This window comes from Larus michahellis, chromosome 3 (genome assembly GCF_964199755.1).
Source record: "Larus michahellis chromosome 3, bLarMic1.1, whole genome shotgun sequence".
Taxonomy (NCBI): domain Eukaryota; kingdom Metazoa; phylum Chordata; class Aves; order Charadriiformes; family Laridae; genus Larus; species Larus michahellis.
Window position 1 is genome coordinate 130,703,479 of NC_133898.1, and position 24,052 is coordinate 130,727,530.

The 24,052-nt window shown below is 61.0% G+C and overlaps 2 protein-coding genes across 17 annotated transcripts in view; both read left to right on the top strand.

Annotated features, from left to right (window-relative positions):
* Positions 1-22,838, top strand: part of PTK2B (protein tyrosine kinase 2 beta) — a 40,151-nt gene extending 17,313 nt beyond the window's left edge. For 3 of the 16 annotated variants that reach the window (XM_074582176.1, XM_074582180.1, XM_074582185.1), the window contains exons 2-31: positions 1,858-2,105; positions 3,927-4,105; positions 4,226-4,313; positions 5,957-6,036; positions 6,211-6,273; positions 7,247-7,301; positions 9,516-9,656; positions 11,548-11,622; positions 11,707-11,838; positions 12,293-12,410; positions 12,665-12,704; positions 12,798-12,844; positions 13,197-13,250; positions 13,618-13,715; positions 13,808-13,892; positions 14,447-14,547; positions 14,654-14,769; positions 15,456-15,556; positions 15,694-15,783; positions 16,311-16,515; positions 17,161-17,269; positions 17,393-17,458; positions 18,167-18,292; positions 19,072-19,218; positions 19,924-19,959; positions 20,245-20,272; positions 20,683-20,738; positions 20,985-21,128; positions 21,614-21,694; positions 21,782-22,838. In XM_074582176.1, coding sequence (XP_074438277.1) covers positions 1,858-2,105; positions 3,927-4,105; positions 4,226-4,313; positions 5,957-6,036; positions 6,211-6,273; positions 7,247-7,301; positions 9,516-9,656; positions 11,548-11,622; positions 11,707-11,838; positions 12,293-12,410; positions 12,665-12,704; positions 12,798-12,844; positions 13,197-13,250; positions 13,618-13,715; positions 13,808-13,892; positions 14,447-14,547; positions 14,654-14,769; positions 15,456-15,556; positions 15,694-15,783; positions 16,311-16,515; positions 17,161-17,269; positions 17,393-17,458; positions 18,167-18,292; positions 19,072-19,218; positions 19,924-19,959; positions 20,245-20,272; positions 20,683-20,738; positions 20,985-21,128; positions 21,614-21,694; positions 21,782-21,997 — 3,125 coding nt within the window. In that variant the 3' untranslated portion in view covers positions 21,998-22,838. Of the gene's footprint in view, positions 1-1,802; positions 2,106-3,926; positions 4,106-4,225; positions 4,314-5,956; positions 6,037-6,210; positions 6,274-7,246; positions 7,302-9,515; positions 9,657-11,547; positions 11,623-11,706; positions 11,839-12,292; positions 12,411-12,664; positions 12,705-12,797; positions 12,845-13,196; positions 13,251-13,617; positions 13,716-13,807; positions 13,893-14,446; positions 14,548-14,653; positions 14,770-15,455; positions 15,557-15,693; positions 15,784-16,310; positions 16,516-17,160; positions 17,270-17,392; positions 17,459-18,166; positions 18,293-19,071; positions 19,219-19,923; positions 19,960-20,244; positions 20,273-20,682; positions 20,739-20,984; positions 21,129-21,613; positions 21,695-21,781 lie in introns of all 16 variants that reach the window. The other 13 variants (XM_074582177.1, XM_074582181.1, XM_074582187.1 and 10 more) reach the window with 6 other exon arrangements.
* LOC141740029 (uncharacterized) lies at positions 8,114-9,510 on the top strand (the record flags this gene model as incomplete). The annotated part of the gene is given in 3 exon segments (XM_074578226.1): positions 8,114-8,814; positions 8,817-9,140; positions 9,142-9,510. Coding segments are annotated over 3 exon segments (1,257 nt in total), but the record flags the coding sequence as incomplete, so codon positions are not given.
* Positions 22,839-24,052: the final 1,214 nt, after the last annotated feature.

A 24,052-nucleotide genomic window follows, 5' to 3' on the forward strand; every position in this document is an offset into this window, starting at 1 on the left:
AGTTTGCCTGGCCTCAGCCCAGGAGGCGAAGAAAGCAACCCAGAGCAAACCCTCTTCCGTGCCAGCCCTGCCCAGCTCGCCACCGAAAAGCCACATGAGGAGGGAAATTTTGGATCCATTCAGATGATCCAAGACCCACATACCCCCTGTATTAGGATGAGAGGGAACGGGTTCAAGTTACGTCAGGGGAGGTTTAGATTGGATATTAGGAAACATTTTTTCACTGAAAGGGTTATTAAACATTGGAATAGGCTGCCCAGGGAGGTGGTGGATTCACCTTCCCTGGAGGTGTTTAAAAAAAGGGTAGATGGGGCACTTAGGGACATGGTTTAGAAGTGGCTCTTGTCAGGGTAGGCTAAAGGTTGGACTCGATGATCTTAAAGGTCCCTTCCAACCTCAACAATTCTATGATTCTATGATTCTATTTCTCAGCAGAGGGAAAACTCAAGCCACATCCCCTCCGGCTCAAGTGACATTTTTGACGCTGGCTTCTGGGTTTTATCCCCTCTAAAAATAAAAGAGCGAATCAATATAAACCAGTATCACCCTTCCGGGTGAGAAGGAACGCGGCTGGCTCACCCCACTTTGCTTCTTACGGGGTTTTTGTAACGCTACTTGCTAAATTCAGCTCGGTTGGAGGTCACGTTGTTGAACCACAGCTGCAGTCGCAGGTACCAATGATGGGGAGCCACAGCCCGAGGCCTTCACCAGGTGATTGCTGGGGACACAGGACACCAGAGGAACTGGTGATTGCTGGGGACACAGAGGTGTTGCTCTGGAGGTGATGGGGACACTGGGGTGTTGCTCTGGAGGTGACAAGGACACAGAGGCATGGCTCTGGAGATGCTGGGGACACTGAGGTGTTGCTCTGGAGGTGATGGGGACACTGGGGTGTTGCTCTGGAGGTGACAAGGACACAGAGGCATGGCTCTGGAGATGCTGGGGACACTGAGGTGTTGCTCTGGAGGTGACAAGGACACAGAAGTCTTGTTCTGGGGGAGATGTGGACACGGAGATGTTGCTCTGGAGGTGATGGGGACACCGAGGCATGGCTCTGGAGGCAACGGGGACATGAGGTATTGCTCTGGGGGTGCTGGGGACACAGAGGTGTTTCTCTGGAGGTGACAAAGACACTGAGGTATTGCTCTGGAGGTGACAAGGACACTGAGGTGTTTCTCTGGAGGTGACAAAGACACTGAGGCATGGCTCTGGAGGTGCTGGGGACACTGAGGTGTTGCTCTGGAGGTGACAAAGACACTGAGGTATTGTTATGGAGGTGACAAGGACACAGAGGCATGGCTCTGGAGGTGCTGGGGACACTGAGGTATTGTTATGGAGGTGACAAGTGCACAGAGGTGGTGCTCTGGAGGAGATGGGGACACTGAGGCATTGCTCTGGAGGCGCTGGGGGCACACAGATATTGTTATGGAGGTGACAAGGACACAGAGGCACGGCTCTGGAGGTGACAAAGACACTGAGGTGTTGCTGTGGAGGCGCTGGGGACACTGAGGTGTTGCTCTGGGGGAGATGTGGACACAGAGGTGTTGCTCCGGAGGTGACAAGGACATAAGTCTCTGCTTGGAGGAGCTGGGCTTGGGGCCCCGGCGGTACCCGGTGGCCATGCATGGCCGGGGGTGTACGACGGGTGGGATGGCACCCTCCATTTCCCTCTTTCTTTCTTTCTTTTCTCTATCCATCCATCTTCAACCCTCCATCCCTTCCCTCCTTCCCTTCCCAACCGCCCCCCGGGGCGTCCCCACTGTCCCCATCCCACCCCTGCCTCCCCTGACCCCACCCCGCAGGGTGACCCCCCCTACCCAGGGTCCCCACGGTGCCAGCGCCGTGTCTGTCCCGCAGGGAAGGGATGCTCAGCCCCTAGCACCCCAGGCGTGGTGAGGATGTCATCCATCCCCGAGGCGCTGGGTCGCCCCCGGAGCAGCTCCTCCCGCAGCCTGGCCGGGACCCTGGAGGCCACCCTGGGCATGGGGACGTTGGAGATGGACAAGGAGGAGATGCGCATCCTCAAGGTCTGCTTCTACAGCAACAGCTTCAACATGGGCAAGAACTTCAAGCTGGTGAAGTGTCCGGTGACGACAGAGATCCGGGTACGTGGGCAGGGGGGTGGATGGGGCAGGAGGGGAGGGGAGGCTGGTTTGTCCACCCGGCATCAGAGCCACCTCCCTTCCAGACACCCTTCCCCATGGCATGGTAGCCCCCAGAGCACCACGGCCGAGAAGCACAAAAACCTGGAGGACAGAGAGAAAATTTGGCCATCTCTGGTGGCCCAGGGGATGCTTGGAGAGGGCAAGGACTTGTTGGCCCTGTCACTAGTTGTCCCACTGAGGGTTGGCCCCAGTGAGTCGCTGCTGGTCTCCTGCATGGGCAGCAAAGAGGAGTTTCCAGGCCCTGGTTGATCTCGCCCTGGAGAAGACACTCCCGGGCACAGTGGAACAGGGAGCGATGGGAGGAGGCCAGAGGATTTGGGATGTGATGGTCCCTTGTGGGGCTGGGGCTCAGCCCGCGCTGCCGAGAGGAGGCTGGGGACCGGCTGGGGCTGGGTCCCCACCTTTCCTCCATCCCCGCTGACCTGCATGGACACAGGTCCTCGGTGATGAGGGGGACAGTGACCTTCACAGCATTTCCCCATGGCCACGTCATGGCGTCACTGCCTGCTTGGGTGGCTCTGCCACCCCCAGACACCCTAGGGGTGCACCCAGCTCCGAGGCCAGCAGCACCTCTTGCTCTCCTGCCTGTACCACAAGCCAGGACCTGGGTCCTTCATCCCACCTTACTGGGATTTCTACACCCAACTTCTGCCCTTTGCTCATGGGGACATGGGGCTGGGAGGACAACAAAGGTGATATTGGTGCCTTTCCATCATGGACATGGTGGCTTTGGGCTGGAAATGTGCTCCTCACCCTTCCTACATGGAGTCTTGTGGCTTCCCAGCTGAGGGAAGATTTGTGGGCACTGGGGACCTGTGGGGCAGCGTTGGCTTGCACATGGGTGATGTAGGGTAGGTGTCCACCATGAGAGATACACGCCCTGGGTGCGATGGGTGATGCTGTGCCTTCTCCTGGGGCAACTCCTTGGGGCAGGGCATTGCATTGAAGTCACAGGGAGGTGACCAAAGTACAGCTGATCTGCGGGTTGTTCTTCAACTGGGGAGACATGGAGGGGGACAGGGCTGTCCCACTCCTGCCCTCTCCAGAAGGAGGCCATGGCATGGCAGAAGGTTTCAGAGTGGGAGGGGACTCATCAGGCTGGGAAGGGGACGCCTGGGGAGGGGAAATGCAAGCGAAGCCGTGAGGTGGCAATGGTCTGGCTGTCCCCAACACAGGGATGGGAGCGCAGCCAGCAGGACACAGGACCGGAGCAAGCCGGAGATGGTCGCTCCTCACCAGGGAGAGGCCAGCCACCAGTCGTGTTAACAACTATCAGCTTTTAATTGGCTCTTTGGGTACCAGGGTGAGAGCAGAGGCCTGGCAGGGTCCTGGGGACTGCCTGCCTGCACTGCCCCACTTCTGGGCCAGGAGAAACAAGCTGCACCACAAGCTCACCAGCATCAACGATGCCTGCTGTGCTACCTGCTCCAAACGATGCCGTGCATGAGGTGTAGCTCAGCTGAGGCATAAGGAAGGATGGAAAAGATCCACCTGGGTTTTTATCCCCAATCAAAACACCTCTGGGAGGTTGGATGAGACAGGTTCAGGCTGCAGGCTGTTGCAGAGCGAGCTGGAGGCATCTTTGGAGGCTTCACATGGAGACTGCTGGGGCCGGTGGCTGTGCTTGGTGCTGTGTTCTCGCTCCAGGGACATTTCTGTTATGGCTGTGCTGTATTTTCTCTTCACTTTCCTGCTACCTAAAGCTTATTTGGAGCCTGGCTGGGGATGCTCGGGTCTCAGCCCTGCTCCTTCCCACCCCAGGAGGTGATCAGGTCCATCCTGGTGAGCGGCCGCATCGGGCCTGACATCAAGTTGGCCGAGTGCTATGGGCTCCGCCTGAAGCACGTGAAGTCGGACGAGATCCACTGGCTGCACCCAGACCTGACGGTGGGTGAAGTGCAGGAGAAGTACGAGTGCCTGCACCTGGAGGCTGAGTGGAGGTAGGACCCGAAGGTGGTGGTGTCCCTCGCCGTGTCCCCAAACCCACCCAGGGCAGGGAGCCCTGTTAGAGGGAAAGCTCCTCCAGCCTGGTCGTCATTGAGGGGCTCTCTTCTTGCCAGGTACGATCTCCAAATCCGCTATCTGCCGGAGGATTTCATAGAGCGCTTCAAAGAGGACAGGACCACCTTGCTCTACTTCTACCAGCAGGTCAGAGGTGGCCCTGAGGGTCTCCTAGCCCCAGCCAGGTCTGCTCTCCAGCCACCCCGACCCACTCCCCAGCTCCAGGAGGGTGTTTCCTCCTCCCCAGCCCAAAAAAACATGATTCCCAAGAGCCCCAAGACCATTTACCTTCAAGCTGGGCTGCTGAACACCCCCAGCCCCTGTGCTCCCATCCCACTGCTGGATTTGTGGATCCATCCAGGACAGCCGCTGCCAACCCCTTCACCCCGCTCCTGCCCCTGCTGCATCCCAGTGGGGGACGTGGGAGGGCACGGACCCTGCGAGCATCCCCTGCCACCATCCCCTGCAAGCAGCCCCTGTGGGCACCCCATACGAACATCGCCTGTGAGCATCCCTGCAAACATCTCCTCTGAGCACCCCCTACGAGCATTCCCTGCAAGCATCCCCTGACAGCACCCCCTGCGAGCATCCCATATGAGCACCCACTGCGAGCACCCCGCATGAGCAGCCCCTGCAAGCAGCCCCTGTGAGCATGCCTGCAAACATCTGTGAGCACCCCCTCCCAGCATCTCCTGCCAACATCCCTGCGAGCATCTCATGCAAGCATCTGCTGTGAGCATCCCTACAAGAATCCCCTGCAAGCATCCCCAGAGAGCATCCCCTGCGAGCATCCCCTGCGAGCATCCCCTGCGAGCATTCCCTGTGAGCATCCCCTGTGAGCATCCCTGCAAGCATCCCCTGTGAGCATCCCCTGCAAGCATCCCCTGTGAGCATCCCTGCAAGCATCCCCTGCAAGCATCCCCTGTGAGCATCCCCTGCGAGCATCCCCTGCGAGCATCCCCTGTGAGCATCCCTGCAAGCATCCCCTGCAAGCATCCCCTGTGAGCATCCTCTGCGAGCATCCCCTGCAAGCATCCCCTGCAAGCATCCCCTGTGAGCATCCCTGCAAGCATCCCCTGCAAGCATCCTCTGCGAGCATCCCCTGCAAGCATTCCCTGCAAGCATCCCCTGCAAGCATTCCCTGTGAGCATCCCCTGTGAGCATCCCCTGTGAGCATCCCTGCAAGCATCCCTGCAAGCAACCCTGCGAGCATCCCCTGTGAGCATCCCTGCAAGCATCCCCTGCAAGCATTCCCTGCAAGCATCCCCTGCAAGCATTCCCTGCAAGCATTCCCTGTGAGCATCCCCTGTGAGCATCCCCTGTGAGCATCCCTGCAAGCATCCCCTGCAAGCAACCCTGCGAGCATCCCCTGTGAGCATCCCCTGTGAGTGTCCCCTGTGAGCATCCCCCACAAGCATCCCCTGTGAGCATCCCCTGTGAGCATCCCCTGCCAGTATCCCCTGCCAGCATCCCTGCAAGCATCTCATGCAAGCAGCCGCTACGAGCATCCCCTGCAAGCATCCCCTGTGAGCATCCCCTGCAAGCATCCCCCACAAGCATCCCCTGTGAGCATCCCCTGCGAGCATCCCCTGCCAGACTCCCTGCAAGCATCCCCAACAAGCATCCCCAGCGAGCATCCCCTGTGAGCATCCCTTGCCTGCATCCCATGCAAGCATCTCCTGTGAGCGTCCCATATGAGCATCCCCTGCCCACATCCCCTGCCAGAATCCCCCGTGAGCATCCCCCGCCAGCATCCCCTCCAACTCCTGACCCTGGCGTCTCCTCGGCAGCTCCGGAGCGAGTACATGCAGAATTACGCCAGCAAGGTGAGCGAGGGCATGGCCCTGCAGCTGGGCTGCCTGGAGCTCAGGTACGTGCCTCCGCGCTCCTGGCCCCCCTGAGGGCTGGGGAGGACGGGGAGCGGGCTCTGGGGCCGGGGAGAGTTTTGCGGGAGAGTTTCCAGCTCTTTCTTTGCCCTGGTGGGGGGACACGGCGGGGGGACGCGAGCGCAGGGCGGCTGTCTGATGTCCCTCCCTTCTCGCAGGAGGTTTTATAAGGACATGCCTCAGAATGCGCTGGATAAGAAATCCAACTTCGAGTTCCTGGAGTGAGTAGGCAGAGCCCGTCCCGCCGGGAAAGACCCCCTTACCCCTAAACCCCCCACCCCATCCATCCGGCCCCGTGGGGCAGGGGTGCTGTAGGTGGCCTTCCTCATCCTCCCGCACCTCCTCATCCTCCCGCACCTCCTCATCCCACTGCAGCTCCTCATCCTCCCTCATCCCCCCGCAGCTCCTCATTGTCCTCATCTTCCTGCAGCCCCTCATTGCCTTCATCCTCCCTCATCCCCCTCATCCTCCCGCAGCTCCTCATCTCCTCCACAGCTCCTCATCCTCCTAGAGTTCTTCATCCCTCCACAGCTCCTTATCACCCTCATCCCCCTCATCCTCCCACAGCTCCTCATCCTCCCTCATTCCCCTGCAGCTCCTCATTGCCCTCATCTTCCTGCAGCTCCTCATTGCCTTCATCCTCCCTCATCCCGCTCATCCTCCTGCAGCTCCTCATCTCCTCCACAGCTCCTCATCCTCCTACAGCCCCTCATCCCCCCACAGCTCCTCATCATCCCGCAGCTCCTCATCCTCCCGCATCCCCCCAGAGCTCCTTATCACCCTCGCCCCCCTCATCTTCCCGCAGCTCTTCATCCCACTGCAACTCCTCATTCTCCCACAACTCCTCATTCTCCCACAGCTCTTCATCCCCCTGCAGCTCCTCATCCTCCTTCATCCTCTCTCATCCTCCCGCAGCTCCTCATCCTCCTTCATCCTCCTCATCCCCCCCGCAGCTCCCGGTCCCCCCCCGCAGCCACCAGCGCTGCCGATGGGCAGGGTGCGAGGAGAGGGAGACGGGAACCTTTCACCCTGCGCTGGGTGGGCGGCTTCTCCCCCAGGAGCACCCCCTTGCCCCCCAGCACCCACTTTGCCTGGTGCATTCCCCCCCCGCCCCCGGCACCCTGCAGCTCCCCAGGGACCCCCCCCCGCAGCCCCGTGGGGCCATTAACATGGGCGGGGGTCTCTGCTCTGCAGGAAGGAGGTGGGCCTGGACCTCTTCTTCCCCAGCCAGATGCAGGAGAACCTGAAGGTGAGGACGGGTGCGGGGGGGTGCCCGGGCTGGGTGCCCTCCTGCGAGGTGTGTGAGCGCGCCCCACGGGTGCCCGCGCGCGGGCACGGAAGCGCGCACATCGATTTGCCCGGCTGCGCACGTGTGCGGTTGTGCTGGCTACCCGTGAAGGTGTGTCTGCGCGCCCGCAGCCGCCTACACGCGTGCACACATACGCGCGGGCGGGGGCCGGGGGGCGCGCACCGGTGGGTTTGCACGTACGTGTGCGTGCGCGGCCGCCCACGCTCGTGGAGCGTTGCGCACACTCGGGAAGGTGCGTCTGCCTCTGCCTGTGCGTTCAGACGGGGCCCTGCGTGCTCCCGTGTGTGTCGGCGCGCACCGGGGGCGGGGGGGACTTGTGCGTGCAGGCACGTCCGCTCACACGCGTGACGGAGCATTTGCGTGCCCGTGCCTACGACCGCACGCGTGCGCGTGCTTATGGGTGCAGGCGGGCGCATCTGCTCGCACGCGTGGTGACGCGTCCGCGTGCACACACACGTGTGTACCTGCGCGCGCGTGGGGCTGTGTGCGCAGGTTGGTTTGCACACGCGTGTGCGTGCCCGTCTGCCCGCCCTCACGTGCCTGTGAGGGAGCACGCGTACACACAGAGGGGTGCTGGCGTGCACGCGCGTGTGGATACACAGGGGTGTGCGCACAGATGTAAGTGTGTATTTTGCAGGTCAGTGCACGCGCGTGTGTGTTCACGTGTGTGCACGTGCCCGTGTGCGTGCAGGTGTCTGTGTGCGTGTCCATGTGTGTGTATGTGTCCGTGTGTGTGCGTGTGTCCATGTGCGTGCACGTGTCTGTGTGTGCATGTGTCCATGTGTGTGTCCTTGTGTGTGCATGACTGTGTGTCTGTGTGTGTATCTGTGTGTGTGTCTGTGTGTGTGCGTCTGTCCATGTGTGTGTGTGTATCCATGTGTGTGTCCCCATGTGTGTGCGTCTGTCCATGTGTGTGTGTGTATGCATGTGTGTGTGTCCCCATGTGTGTGTGTCCCCGTGTGTGCATGTCCATGTGTGTGTGTCCGTGTGTGCGTGTCTCTGTGTGCATGCGTGTGTCCGTGTGTGTACATGTGTGTGTGTGTTTGTGTATCTGTGTGTGTGCATGTGTCCATGTGTGTGCACGTATCCATGTGTGTCTGTGTATCCATGTGCGTCCATGTATCCATGTGTGTGCATGTGTCTCTGTGTGTGTCCATGTGTGTGTGTGTATCCATGTGTGTCTGTGTGTGTATCCGTGTGTGTGTCCCCATGTGTGTGCATGTGTCCATGTGTGTGTCCGTGTGTGTGCATGTGTCCGTGTGCGTGTGTGTCCGTGTGTGTGCATGTATCTGTGTGTGTGTGTATCTGTGTGTGTGTCCGTGTGTGCGTGTCTCTGTGTGCATGCGTGTGTCCGTGTGTGTACATGTGTGTGTGTGTTTGTGTATCTGTGTGTGTGCATGTGTCCATGTGTGTGCACGTATCCATGTGTGTCTGTGTATCCATATGCGTCCATGTATCCATGTGTGTGCATGTGTCTCTGTGTGTGTCCATGTGTGTGTGTGTATCCATGTGTCTGTGTGTGTATCCATGTGTGTGTGTGCGTCCATGTCTGTGTGTGTATCCATGTGTGTGTCCCCACGTGTGTGCATGTGTCCATGTGTGTGTCTGTGTGTGTGCATGTGTCCGTGTGCGTGTGTGTCCGTGTGTGTGCATGTATCTGTGTGTGTGTGTATCTGTGTGTGTGTCCGTGTGTGCGTGTCTCTGTGTGCATGCGTGTGTCTGTGTGTGTACATGTGTGTGTGTGTATTTGTGTATTTGCGTGTGTGCATGTGTCCATGTGTGTGCACGTATCCATGTGTGTCTGTGTATCCATGTGCGTCCATGTATCCATGTGTGTGCATGTGTCTCTGTGTGTGTCCATGTGTGTGTGTGTGTCCATGTGTGTGTGTGTATCCATGTGTGTGCGTGTATCCATGTGTGGGTGTCCGTGTGCGTGTGGGTGTCCGTGTGTGTTCATCCGTATGTGTGTGTGTGTATCTGCCTGTGTCCATGTGAGCGTGTCTCTGTGTGCACGCGTGTGTCCGTGTGTGTGCGGGTGTCCGTGTGCACGCCTGTGTCCGTGTGTCCGTCCCGGTGCAGCTCCCCCCTGCCCGCCGCGTCCCCGCCGCCTGCCTGGCACGTGCCCGGCGTGGTGAGCAGCCGCTGTGCCCGCAGCCCAAGCAGTTCCGGAAGATGATCCAGCAGACCTTCCAGCAGTACGCGCTGCTGCGGGAGGAGGAGTGCATCCTCAAGTTCCTCCACACCCTCGCCACCTTCGCCAACATCGACCAGGAGAGCTACCGCTGCGAGCTCATCGTGAGTCCCCGGGCGGGCTGGGCTGGGGTGGGAATGGGATAGGGATGAGGATGGGGATGGAGATGGGATGGAGATGGGATGGAGATGGGGATGGGATGGGGATGGGATGGGCTGAGGTGGGATGGAATGGGGATGGAGATGGGGATGGATGGGGATGGAGACAGGGATAGATGGGGATGGGATGGGATGAGGATGGGATGGGGATGGAGATGGAGATGGGATGGGGATGGGATGGAAATGGGAATGGGATGGACTGAGGTGGGATGGAATGGGGATGGAGACAGGGATGGATGGGGATGGAGACAGGGATGGATGGGGATGGGATGGGATGAGGATGGGATGGGGATGGAGATGGAGATGGGATGGGGATGGGATGGGCTGAGGTGGGATGGAATGGGGATGGGGATGAGGATGTATGGGGATGGGATGGAGATGGAGATGGGATGGGGATGGAGATGGGGATGGGATGGACTGAGGTGGGATGGAATGGGGATGGGGATGAGTATGTATGGGGATGGGATGGAGATGGAGATGGGGATGGATGGGGATGGGATGCGGATGGGATGGGGATGGGAGTGGGATGGAGATGGAGATGGGATGGGGATGGAGATGGGGATGGGATGGACTGAGGTGGGATGGGGATGAGGATGTATGGGCATGGGATGAGGATGGGATGGGGATGGGATGGAGATGGGGATGGGATGGGGATGGAGATGGGGATGGGATGGGGATGGGATGGACTGAGGTGGGATGGAATGGGGATGGAGACAGGGATGGATGGGGATGGAGACAGGGATGGATGGGGATGGGATGGGATGAGGATGGGATGGGGATGGGGATGGGGATGGGGATGGGGATGGAGATGGAGATGGGATGGGGATGGGATGGGCTGAGGTGGGATGGAATGGGGATGGGGATGAGGATGTATGGGGATGGGATGGGGATGGGATGGAGATGGAGATGGGATGGGGATGGAGATGGGGATGGGATGGACTGAGGTGGGATGGAATGGGGATGGGGATGTATGGGGATGGGATGGGGATAGATAAGGATGGGATGGGGACAGGAATGGAATGTGATGGGGATGGGGATGGAATAGGGTGGGGTTGGGATGGGATGGGATGGGGATTGGATGTGAAGAGATGGGGATGGGATGGGATGGGATGGGATGGGATGGGATGGGATGGGACGGGATGGGACGGGATGGGACGGGACGGGATGGGACACTCTAGCTGTTAATTAGCCCCGCACGGCGGGGCCGCGAGCTGCCACCCAAAGCATCCCCTGGCAGTGTCGGGGCAGCGCAGAGCGGGATGCTCGCAGGCGGCAGCATGGACAAAGCCACCCTGCCGTGGCTGCTGCCTGCCTTGGCCCCCGGGCTCGCAGGGGAGCTCGGCCACCCTGCGCTCAGGGGAGACCCCGCGGGGAGTTTCCGAGGCTTGGGAATCGCTCGCTGTGATTTCCAAGGGGGATTTCCGAGGGGGAGCTGAGCATCTCTCCCCTCCCCGCAGCGTGGGATTGCCCTGGCGGGGGGCCTTTTTGGAGGATGCCGAGTGCTGAGAGGGGCCGGGGGGACAGCGGGGGCTCTGGGGACCTTCCACGCCCAGGGGTCCGAGCCCGGTGGGGGGCGAGCCGGTGTCTGAAGCTTGCTGAAGCCCTTTGGGGTGAGAAGGCAGCAAACCAGGAGAGCTGGGCACCCCTTTGGGGCCACCCACAGTGGGCTCCTTGCCTTCTACCACCCGCCACCCCCTCTCCAAACCGTCCCCTCTCCGAGGTGACTTTTTCCCAGGGTGTCACAGCAGGTTGGAGGGGGGGGAGACCTGGCTCTGGGGGTACATTCCCCCCCTTCCAAATTCACATCCTCCTTCTGCTGCCCTCCCCAACCCCCCAGCAAGGGTGGAACATCACGGTGGACCTGGTCATCGGACCCAAGGGCATCCGGCAGATGACGAGCAAGGAGGCCAAGGTATGGCGGGAGGTGGCGGGGGGCGGTTGTTGGGTGCTGGGATGGGGAGTGGGGGGGGGGCTGCTCTTAAATTGGTGATTAAAGGCGACGCCGGGGCTCTGCCTCCCTCCCCAGCCCACGTGCTTGGCCGAATTCAAGCACATCAAGTCCATCAAGTGCTCCAGCGTGGAGGAGGGCCGGGCTGTGCTGCAGCTGGGGCTCAGCGGCACCCCCCAGGTGAGGAGGCGTTGGGGGGGGGGATCGGGGGTGCTGGGGGTGCGGGGGTTGGGGGGGGGTGGGGGTGGCATGGGGGATGCCGTGGGGTGCCATCGCATCCCTGCGGGTTAGGCAGGACTCGGTGGATGGCCACCGAGAGACCTCCTGCCTCCAGTCCTGGCCAAAGGAAGACTGTCCCCCAAAGAAAAGCACCTCCAAGCTGTCCTGGGGGTGTCCCCCCCCCCCCGCAAAACGTCTATCCCTGCCTGGGGCTGGTTTGGGGCTGGGAATGTTGGTGGGGATGTCTTGGGATGCTGGGAAGGATGATGGAGAATCTGGGATCCACGGCAGAGCAGGGAGGTGGTCACCGCGCTACGCCAGGGCGGAGAGGAGCGGGGGGACCCCCATCCCAGCATCTCCCCCCCCCCCCCGGCTCTGGGCTCACCCGTCCCCCCGTCCCTGCCGTCTCTCCCAGTCCCTGGCTATCAAGACGGCTTCTCTGGCCGAGGCGGAGAACATGGCCGACCTCATCGATGGCTACTGCCGGCTGCAAGGGCACTTGGAAACCTCCCTCATCATCTTCCCCAGGAGAGGTGAGCACCCTGGGGGGGGGCACCGACCGCGGCAGGGTCCCCATTCGTACCCACCCCGAGCCCTTCTCCGCTCTCTCCATGGCCACGGCATCACCCGTGGCTTGGGAGTGACCCCAGCTGAGACCCACCAAACTCACTGCACGTGTGGTCGAGCCATTGCTAGGGGGGGAGCGGGGTTGGGGGGGAAGTTGCCGGGGTCCATCAGGCTCCGAGGGGGGCGTCTGGGAAATGACTGTCTGCCCTCCTCTCCACAGAGCGGGAGAAGAGGATCAGCCTGCCGCAGATCCCGGCCCCGTGAGTAGCGCCAGGCCCCGGAGCGGGGCTGGGACCCCCCATCCCGTGCCCCCCCATCCTGGTCCCTGACCCCCACCTCCTCCCACCCCACAGGCACCTGGAGGAGAGACAGTCCACCCTGTCCGACAGCGTGAGCGTGGGTGAGTTTTGGGCTCTTCTCCTCCCTCCCCACCAGCCCCGGGGGGGTGCAGGAGGGGCTGTGGGACACGGGGGCGCGGGGTTTTGGTGGGGTTTGGTGGGGCTGGACCCCCCCCCCCTCCCCCCAGCCCTTCGCCTAGGGGTCGAGACGCAGCTGAGCATCCCGAGGGAGGGCCAGGCTGGCATCCCGCACGCTCCTGATGGCCACAGGGCTGCAAGAACCACCCCCCTGCAAGAACACCCCCCCCCGCAAGAACCCCCCCTGCAAGAATCCCCCCTGCAAGACCCCCCCCCCCGCAAGAACCCCCCCCCGAGCTGCCCGAAACCCTGCCTGCAACCTCCTTCTTGCCCTAGATTCCGATATTTATGCTGAAATCCCCGACGAGTCTTCACGACCGAGGTCTGGAGGTAGGTGCCACCCCCCTTGGGTGCCCCACTTGCCCATCTCCCAGCCCCCCAACCAAACCCTCCCGCCTCCTCCTGCCCCCCCCCCCCCCCAACGCCGCCAACCAATTTCCCCACCCCGTCCTCCCAAAGCTGGGAATGAAGTTTTGCCTGCGCTTCCCACCTTACCCCCACCCCAGAAGGAGCTGGCATGACCCCATATGCCATGGGGCAGGACCCGTGGGTCCTTGCCGTGGGGGGTGATGGTGAGGGTTGGTACCCAGGGATGGCCAACGTCTCCTTCTTCGGATGGGGGCTCTGCCCGCGGGTGGGCAGGGGTGCAGGCAGCTTCTCGCCCGCTGGCACTGCCACCTCTGCCCTGTCCCTAAAGTCCAGCACTACGGGATCTCCCGGGAGGACGTCACGTTGGGCAGGATCCTGGGAGAAGGCTTCTTCGGAGAGGTCTACGAAGGGATCTACACCACCCCGGTGAGCGTCCTGCCCTCCCCCTGCCCTGCCTGCCTCCCCCGCCGCCGGGGGGAGCGAGGCAAAGCAGCCCCCACCCCTCCTGCTCCTTGCAGAAAGGGGAGCGGGTCAACGTGGCGGTGAAGACCTGCAAGAAGGACTGCAGCCCGGAGAACAAGGACAAGTTCCTGAGCGAAGCGGGTATGTCGTGGGGTCCTGCTGCCTTTTGGGGGGGGACACAGCGTGCTCAGGGTCCCCCCTCAGGGCTCACATAGCGGGGCAGAGGACAGATTTGGGGGGGGGCTGGTGGTGCCTGCAGCACTGCAATGGAGGGGTGTTAGGGGCAGGGTGGCAGAACCCTGCGCTGGCATCTTCTGGTCCCTGCTTGGGGACAAATCGCCGTTGCAACGCAGGACGGAGCAGGAGGAGGGAGGTGACCCGTGCCCTCGCCCCTGTGACATGGCTGCTCTCCAAAATACCTGGTTTATGGCAGGGGTGGCTACCGGGGAGGGGGGGACGGGCAAAGAAACGCTGCTGGATCCTTGCATGATCCACCACCTGGATGTAGATCCCTGGGGAGCTGGAAACCGGGAGCCCCGAGCCCTCTGGGGACATTCTAGGGTATCGCTTGCAATTCCTGCCGCTCTGTCCGTGGCTCCATGGCAGAGACCTGTCCCCACACCCCAGGTTTGGGGTCCTGGAGAGGGGACATCCCCCCCCCATTGCAGGGTGTCTGATGCGGTGTCTCCCCGCAGTGCTGATGAAGAAGCTGGACCACCCCCATATCGTGAAGCTCATCGGCATCGCAGAAGAGGAGCCCACCTGGATCATCATGGAGCTCTACCCCTACGGAGAGGTGAGCGGGGTCCCACCACCGGAGCCCATCCCGTCCCCCTGCCACCCTTCCTGCCCCCTGCCCAGTCCCCCTGGTCCCTGAGCCCCCCTCGCTCGTCCCGTTGCAGCTGGGGCAATACCTGGAGCAGAACAAGCCCTGCCTCGCCGTGCCCACCCTCATCCTCTACGCGCTGCAGATCAGCAAAGCCCTGGCCTACCTGGAGGCCATCAACTGCGTGCACAGGTAGGACAAGGAGGGAAAAGGAGCTGGGGAGGATGCCGGGAGAGGCAGGGGACAGCAGGGACTGTGGGGGGCAGGCGGGTGGGGAGCAGGAGCGGGCAGAGGCAGACAGCATCCTTTGCTGCAGACCCTTTTTGCAGACAGGCGAGCTGCTGTGAGCTCTCCTTCTCCATCCCTTCTCCATCCCTTCTCCATCGCCTCTTCCCACCCAAGGATCTCTCTCTTTGCTGGGTGCGAGCTCTCCTTCTCCATCCCTTCTCCTTCCCTTCTCTTTCCCTTCTCCATCCCTTCTCCTTCGCTTCTCTGTCCCTTCTCCATCCCCTCTTCCCACCCAAGGATCTCTCTCTTTGCTGGGTGCGAGCTCTCCTTCTCCATCCCTTCTCCTTCCCTTCTCTTTCCCTTCTCCATCCCTTTTCCTTCGCTTCTCCGTCCCTTCTCCATCCCCTCTTCCCACCCAAGGATCTCTCTCTTTGCTGGCTGTGAGCTCTCCTTCTCCATCCCTTCTCCATCCCTTCTCCTTCCCTTCTCCTTCCCTTCTCCATCCCTTCTCCTTTGCTTCTCCATCCCTTCTCCATCTCCTCTCCATCTCCTTTCCCCAGCCAAGGGCGTCTGTCCTTACTGGGTGCGAGCTCTCCTTCTCCATCTCTTCTCCATCCCTTCTCCCCAGCCAAGGGTCTCTGTCCTTGCAGGGATATTGCCGTGAGGAACATCCTGGTGGCCTCCCCAGAGTGTGTGAAGCTGGGCGACTTCGGGCTCTCCAGGTACATCGAGGACGAGGAGTACTATAAAGGTAAGGGCTGTGTGATGGGGTTGGGGCTCGCTCCAACCCTGGGAGGGCAGAGACCATGGTGAGACCTGCTCTGCCTGTGCTGGGGCTGCTCCATGCCCCTGGCACTGAGCACGGCCACCATCTGTCTCTCCCTCCAGCGTCTGTCACCCGTCTCCCCATCAAGTGGATGTCACCCGAGTCCATCAACTTCCGTCGCTTCACAACGGCCAGTGACGTCTGGATGTTTGGTGGGTGGTGGGATGGGGACGGAGCGAGGTCCTTGGCATCATGTGCTTCCCGTGGCATTGTCTGGATGCACAGGGACAAATCCTGCTCCGGAGCAGGGGGTCATCCCAGCCTTGCCCTTGGGGAAAGGGCTCCAGGGACAGAGCTTCCTCCAATTCAACCATCATTAGGTGCTTCCTCCTCCTCCAGTGAACTCAAGATGGCTGGGGGGATGAGTTAAACTCTACCTCCTCCAGATATCCTCCCAGCTGGCCATCCCCATGTCCTCTGGGCCTCATCTGTCCATCTGTCCTTCCCTAGTATCCCTATGGCCAGCAGTGACCAGGAGCTGGGCTCCTTGCAGCTCCCTGGGAGATCAGGCAACCCTTTCCTTGGCATTTTTCACCCAGGGACCAGAAAGGCCGAGCAGCCAAGTGACCTGGTATAACGCCACAAAGAGTGGCAATGTCACCAGGTTCCCTGAAACACAAGTGAGGGGCTGGTCCTCTGGCTGTAGCATCAGTTGAGGTTGCTCATGTTGCTCCCACAGCCGTGTGCATGTGGGAGATCCTGAGCTACGGCAAGCAGCCCTTCTTCTGGCTGGAGAACAAGGACGTGATCGGGGTGCTGGAGAGGGGTGACCGCCTGCCCAAGCCTGACCTCTGCCCTCCCGTCCTCTACACCCTCATGACGCGCTGCTGGGACTACGACCCCAACGAAAGGCCCAAGTTCAAGGACTTGGTTTGCAGCTTGAGGTGAGCAGGGAGGTGGGGGGGACCAACGAAGAGGTAAGGCGTCCGTGGTTTGATGGAGGGGTGGGGGAAGGAGAAAAATGAAGCCATGCAAGATTTTGAGTCTGGAGTTTTCTGGCCAAGTACAAACTCCAAGGGCCACTTGAGACCATTTGAGACCATCTGAGACCACTTGCTCCCCAGGGGGGTGGTGGTGGTGCCTGGGCTGAAATGGAAATGCTTTGCTTCCTGGGGAGAGTCCTGACCACACGTCTGATGGAGACCAGCCATGGTGATGCTGGTGTGGTTGGCCATGACCAAGCTATGTCCTTCCCATCCTTTCCCTTTGCTCTTCCCATCCCTCCTTTTTCCCCTCATGTTTTCCATGGACCATCCAGCTCAAGCTTCTCCACGCTCTGGGCTGTGGGAGATGTACCAATGCTCCCTCCTGGGGCTGTCACCCTCCATGGCGAGACACTGGCCCAGGTTGCCCAGAGAGGTGGTGGAGGCCCCATCCCTGGAGACATTCAAGGCCAGGCTGGATGAGGCTCTGAGCAACCTGATCTAGTTGAAGATGTTCCTGCTCACTGCAGGGGGGTTGGATGAGATGGCCTTTGGGGGTCTCTTCTAACCCAACACATTCTGTGATTCTATGATCTCTCCCTGCAGTGACATTTACCTGATGGAGAAGGAGCTGGCCAAGGAGCAGGAGAGGAACAACCGCCACCGGCCTCCCAAAATCATGGAGCCACCGTCCTTCCAGGAGCCACCTCCAAAGGTGAGGAGAAGGCAGTGGAGGCAGATTCATCTCCCCACCTCGACCTGCTGATGGGTGCCGCAGAAGTGGGACCTCCCTGATCTTGCACCCACCGTACGTTTCTCTCTCCTCTGCTCCCTGCAGCCCAGCAGACCCAGGTACAAGCCACCACCCCAGAGCAACCTCCTGGCTCCCAAGCTGCAGTTCCAGGTAAGGTTGCACAGCCGGAGCATCCTGCAGAGACATGAACAAAGGGGTTTGGCGCCGAAAAACCCTGCCTGGAACTCAAGTCCTCAGGGGCTTGTGGCTTTTGGGGCTCCGAGATGCCCCACGCCACCACTGAGTGGCCTCCAGCTGCCTTGCCAGCAGGACACCGCGCCACTCGGGGGCTCAGCCATGCCTTGCCCTGCCCGCCCTGTGTTTTTTCCATCCCTGGGAGCTGGCAGGGAGGCGTTAGCCGCAGGGAAGGGCAGTTTGGGCGCTCGGCTGGGAGGAGCGGAGGTGTGGAGAGGAGGTTTGCTGCTCTCCGGCAGGACCTGGGCTGAGTGCGGCTGCCCGGGAGCACTGGTCAACCCCTCCGCAGGGACCGGTGCCGGTCCCTGCAGCATCAAGGTGAAACCCTCAAGAGCAACGATTTTGGGTGCTCTTCTGGGGCTGGGCAGGGGTTCAAGCAGCAGCGCGGGAGGTCTCAACCCTGCGCTCAAGGCGAGGAAGAGCTGAGCAGGGAGGAAGATCCTGATCCTGCTGCGTGAATGGGCGTGAGGGCACCTTGGTGCGAAAGCCGCTCTCCCCCGCGTTGTCTGCTCTGTCCGTCCGTCCGTCCGTCTGTCCGCACTAACCGCCCCCCCCCATGGCTTTGTTTTGTGCCCGTGCCGCCCCGCTGCTTGCCCCCCCCTGCCCCGCCCGCCCCCTCCGCAGGTGCCGGAGGGTCTGTGTGCCAGCTCGCCCACGCTCACCAGCCCCATCGAGTACCAGTCTCCGGCCAACTCCCTGCACACCCCGCCGCTCAACCGCCACAACGTCTTCAAGCGCCACAGCATGAGGGTAAGAGAGGGATTTCCCCCTAATCCCGCGGCATCCAGAGGACATCCCGCTCCCCGGTGGCCTCGTCCCGGGGCTCGGTGGCGGGGATGCTCTTGCTGCACCACGCTGCGCTCTGTTGCTGCCATCGCCGCTGCTTCCAGCTCAATGTTGCTCCCGACCCGGCGGCGGGAGGAGACAAATCCTGTCACCCCGTGGATGCTGTTTGTGGGCTGGAGGGATGGAGCCTGTGAAGGGCTCCAGGGTGTCTCCAGCCCCCCACCATGTTGCGCGCACATCCCAGTGGAGGCATGTTGGTGGACGTCCCCAGAAATGGGCAGGGGATGGGTGGCTGCCGCTTCTCAGGGCTTTGGGTCCATTCATCATGCTCGGCGTTGTCACCTGTGATGCCAGCGGTGGTTTGCAGCCTGCGCTCAGTTATTCCAGCCCCAAAATCAGAGCTGGGTGGTGGGACACATGCCGTGATGCTCTGCCTGGCGTGCTGAGACAGCCCTGGTGCCGAGCATGGACACGCCATGGCACGATGAGCTTCTCCCCATGGTGGCCCGTGCATGCTGCCCATGGAAGATCCTGGCATGCGGTGGTGGGAGATGTGGGACCAGCTGGTGTTTTCCTCTCCCTGCTGGAAACCCAAGTGCTCCCCAAATTCAGTGTGGGGGTTTGTGGCTGTTGGGGTCTGGTGCATGGCTTGCATGCGCCCAGCGGGGCTCTGCGTCCCATGCTGAAATCAGGGGGGGCTCTGGCTCCCGAGCTCCCCGGTCACCACCATCTCTGCACACCAGGAGGAAGATTTCCTCCGTCCCAGCAGCAGGGAGGAGGCGCAGAAGCTCTGGGAGATGGAGAGGCTCAAGATGCGGCAGGTCCTGGACAAGCAGCAGAAGCAGATGGTGGAGGACTACCAGTGGCTGCGGCAGGAGGAGAAGGCCCTGGTGAGTGGCCTCCAGCCCTTGCACCCTCAGGAAAGTGGCGGAACAGCCACAGAGTCATTGAGTTTGATCTTCCTGGCTGGAAAAGACAGTTTTCCTTGGAGGAACGGTCCTTCCAGCAGCCAAACCTCTCGCACCCCTTTATTTCCCGCAGCCGTAAAGGTCTCACGGAGCTGCTTCATTTCAAAAGGAATATTTGGAAACTTGGGCAAATTTTAAATACTTGCGATAGCGTCTTAATAAGCTTTTATAACGCTTTTGAAATAAGGGCTGGAGAGAGCTAATGTGTGACTAATCCATCAGCAAGCGCTGAGACAGGCTTGGGAGGAGACAGAAAATCGTTTTATTTGATAGACTCACGCAGCCCAGCTCCCCTCGCCCCCGGGGCTGTCGGATGCCGAGCGGCTGCAAACAGCTGCTTGAATTAAGCTTCTTTTTTTTTTTTTTTTTTTTTTCTTTGGAGCAGCAGTTTGCGGGTTCTGGTACCCCGGGAGCAGGCAGGGAGCAGATAAGGGGGATGGGATGGGATGGAGATGGGACCAACATGAAGCACCTTCCCCTCCCACATTCCCGGCCCCTGCAGAGATGCGGTCCTGTGATATGTTTCATGAGTCTCCCAGAAATCGGGAAAATCCCTTCTTTTTTTTCTTTTTTTTTTTCTTTTTTCCTTTTTTCCATGCCTCTCACAAAGCTTCTCCCCCTTTACAGGACCCGACGGTGTTTATGAACAACAACGCTCCTCCGGTGAGTGGTGCTGGCCCCGCAGAGACCGGGTCGGGGTGTAGTTGGGTGCAGGGGGGTCCTTCTCCTGGGGGTATCTGGATTTGCTTTGGCATGGGTGGGTCATAAATATTTATATATGTGCCTTTCGCTTTGGGAAAATTACTCTGCAACCGTTAACGGGGTGAAATACTGGTGGTCCGGAGCTCCCCACCAGAAGCCCTGGGCGGGGATGACGATGCCTCCTCCCTCTTTGCTGCCTCCAGCCGGGACTTTGCGCCTCTCATTTGCTGTTTCTTCCCTCCGCAGCTGCTCCCGGAGAAGGAGACGGATTACAGTGAGTGCCCAGAGCTGCCCGGGGTGGGGGGCTGCCCCTGACCCCCACCCAGCAGCCCCCATTTCGGGGCTGCAGGCGGGGACCCCCGTGCTGAGCTGCGAGGAGCCGTGGGGACGTATCCCTCCCGGCTTTGGGATCCTCCATGAAAGAATTCCTGGATCATGGGGAGCAGCTTTGCCGGCCCAAGGACGGGTGGGGGAGGGGGGGTGTCTGCCCGTCCCGGTTATGGGGGTCCGAGGGGGTCTGACCCTGTGGGGAGGTGGCACAGCTGGGGTGGGTCAGGGTGCCCAGACACAGTGGGGCACGCTTCTCCATGCTGGTGTGGGACGTGGCATGGGTTCCTGGGGTCTTGCAACGTGCCCGTGTGTCCGGGGGAACAGCCGGAGTGACTCTCCTTCTTTCCCTCACTGACGGCGTAGCGGAGTTCACAGGGCCCCCGCAGAAGCCTCCCAGGTTTGGGGCACAGGTAAGACCTCCCTGAATAGGGCCACCATGGTCCCAGTCCTCCTCGTGCGCCTCCATCATCCCTCTGCATCTGCAGGATGGGATGTTTTTGTCTCTCCCAGGCCCCAGAGGGGTCAGACAGCCCCAGCAGCACCGGGCTTGCAGGTGGGAGGTGGATGGGTCTGGCCAGGGCTCCCCACAGCTGTTGGTCTTTCCCTCCTTGCCCTCTCGGTCCATCCGATCCCATTGTGTCCCCATTCCCTGGCAGTCCATCCATCCGGCCCCCACCGCCAACCTGGACCGCACGGATGACACCGTGTACAGCAACGTCATGGACCTGGTGCGGGCTGTGCTGCAGTTGAAGAACGAGATCAGCCTCCTGCCCCCAGAAGAGTACATCATCGTGGTGAAGGTAGGGACGGCAGGGAGGGGGCAACACCAGGGGAATGGGAGGGAGTGGGGAATGAGTCTGCTGAGCAGCTCCCACCAAGCACCCCCCTGAGGAAGGCCTTGCACATCTAGGAGGGAGCATTTCCAACCTCCCCACCTCTTTCTTTTGATCCTTGGGTCAATGCTGAGAGAGTTTCAAACATGCCCTACTCCTCCATTGGGTCCTTGGGTCAATGGTGGGAGCATTTCCAGCATGCCCTGCTCCTCCGCTGGGTCCTTGGGTCAATGATGAGAGAGTTCCCAACATGTCCTACTCTTCCGTTGAGTCCTTGGGTCAATGGCGAGAGCACTTCCAGCCCTACTCCTCCATGCAGTCCTTGGGTCAATAATGGGAGAGTCTCCCCTCTCCCGAATGGGATCCTTGACTCAGTGACACAGACTATTCCCATGTCCCACTTCCATGTGCCCGTGCCTGGAGTCATCCTAACCCTGCCTCCCTCCCTGCAGAACGTGGGCCTTTCCCTGCGGAAGCTGATCGGCAGCGTCGACGAGATCCTGCCCATCCTGCCCGCCGCCTCCCGCACTGAGGTAGGACCCGGGGGGAAGGAGTGGGGCCTGGTGTGGGGTCGGATGCTGGTGACACACCTGTCTGTAACCCCTGTGTGTCATGGTCAGATCGAGGGGACCCAGAAGCTGCTCAACAAGGACTTGGCCGACCTCATCAACAAGATGCGCCTGGCACAGCAGAACGCTGTCACCTCGCTGAGCGAGGAGTGCAAGCGGCAGATGCTGACGGCCTCCCACACCCTGGCCGTGGATGCCAAGAACCTCCTGGATGCCGTGGACCAAGCCAAGGTCCAGGCCAATCTAGTGAAGCTGTGCTTGGAGTGAAGGCAGGGGTGGAGGAGAGGGAAGGAGAAGGGGTGGGGAAGGAGAGGAGGAGAGGGACCGCCACGCTCCGGTCGGCGGAGATGGGAGGAGAGCATTGCGGAGGAGCTGGCTTTTGTGTGTCTCCCATGGCCTCGCCGTCCTGCCCTCCCTGTCCCCCCTCCTCCTGCAGCCGCTTCTGTCTTTAGCATCGTCTTGTTGGTCTTCTGAAGAAGGGAGGCATCTGGTGATTCGTCCCTGGAAAGGGCTGGGGGGGACCTGGCCGTCTCCGAGGGCAGCTGAAGATCCCTCTGGCTCGGCAACTCCCCAGCTTCCCGCAGGTCCGTGTGTCCGTCCCTCGGCCCCTCCGAGGACAGACGGCCGCGGGCGGCATGTCGCGAAGGGGACCTGGACCCCGCTCCTCGCCGCCGGGAGCCGGGGGTTCGTGGCCGCTGGGGGAGCTGGCATCCCAGGGGTCCCCAGGGGCCATCGGAGCGGTGGCCGGACGGACTGTTTGCATTTCTTTGTACATTGTATAGAAGAGTTTATTTAACGATGGGAGGCGGGTCCGCATGCCGCGGTGGAGCCGGTTCCGGCGCCCGTGGTCGGAACATGCCCAGGTCCAAGCCTGCAGAGCACGGGGAGGGATGGGACCTCCTGGACCGCAGCCTTCGGTGACACAAACCAGGAGAACGGTGCCTCTTCCAGCTGAGTTTTCTCCGAGCTGCTCTGTGTAAGCGACAACAGCAAACCACGTCTCTGTTCGGTTTGTGCTTTGAGTTGGGAACCGTACGGTTCGGGCTTTTCCCCAGCATCTTCCCACAGCGCTGTTCATTCTGGCTGAGATAAACCGTGCACAAAGCCCTGCTGTGCCTGTGCCTGCCTGTCACCCTCCCCTACGCTGGGGACAAGTCCCCTGGTCACCAGCACCTCCTTGGAAAGAGGTTGCTCCGCTCAGACATGAGCCGTCTCACCAGCGTGGGGAAGCACCATCCTGGTGGCAGCAACCCCCTGGGAGCTGCTGGGGTGAACCTGGGTCTGGTGCATCCACGTCCTCCTTGGAGCCCCATTTCCCTCCCGTTGAGCCCACAATCCCTACGAGGCTCCTGGACTCCCCCTGCTCCCACCCCAAGGTTTGCTAGTGAGGGTATCTACGGACTTTGGCTTTTCGAAGAGCATCAGGGTCCGTGGCGGAGGCTGCTGAGAGGTGGTTCACGCGGGATGGCACAGCCATGAAGATGGGCTCCCCCCCGCCAAAAGAAGGATGCTTGCGGGGTTCTGGTGACATGTTGGTGGGGTCACCCCAGAGCTTGCACCCTGGTGGCCTCATCACCCAGAGAGGGGTGGTGGGTGCTGGCTGCGGCTGGCGAGAAGGGTTAATGTGGGAAGGGGAACGAGTTCCCCCTCTGTCTCATGGCGGGGGGGGGGTCTGCTGAAGGTGTCCTATGGGCTGGCAGCGACCAGGGCAATGGGCATCCCATCCTGTCCACCCCTCCGTCACCCCGGCGTGACGCAGACCCAGCCAAGCCAGAAGTTATCCCCAGAGGAGAGCGCTCGTGCACTCTCCGGCCCTGAAGCCCGTGCGTAAGCGGGTTCGGGGGTGACACACACGTGAACCCACACACGCATCCAGCCACGCCTGGGCTCCCTCCCACATCACGTTTCTCAGCCCTGTGTGCGCACGCTTGGACCAGCACCGAAGGCTGCGTGAGTGGCTGCAACCCCCTCGGGATGGGCACATCCCTCCGTGGCATCATTTATTCCAGCCCATTTCACTCCTGAATCACAGAACCACAGGATCCCAGACCGGCAGGGATTGGCAGGGCCCTCTGGAGATCATCCCGTCCAACCCCCGGCCACAGCAGGGTCACCCAGAGCAGGTGGCACAGGAACGCGTCCAGGCGGGGTTGGAATGTCTCCAGAGACGGAGACTCCCCCACCTCTCTGGGCAGCCTGTGCCAGGGCTCTGCCACCCTCACAGCAAAGAAGTTCCTCCTCACGTTGAGATGGAACTTCCCATGGTCAAGTTTGTGCCCGTTGCCCCTTGTCCTGTCCCCGGGCACCACTGAGAAGAGCCTG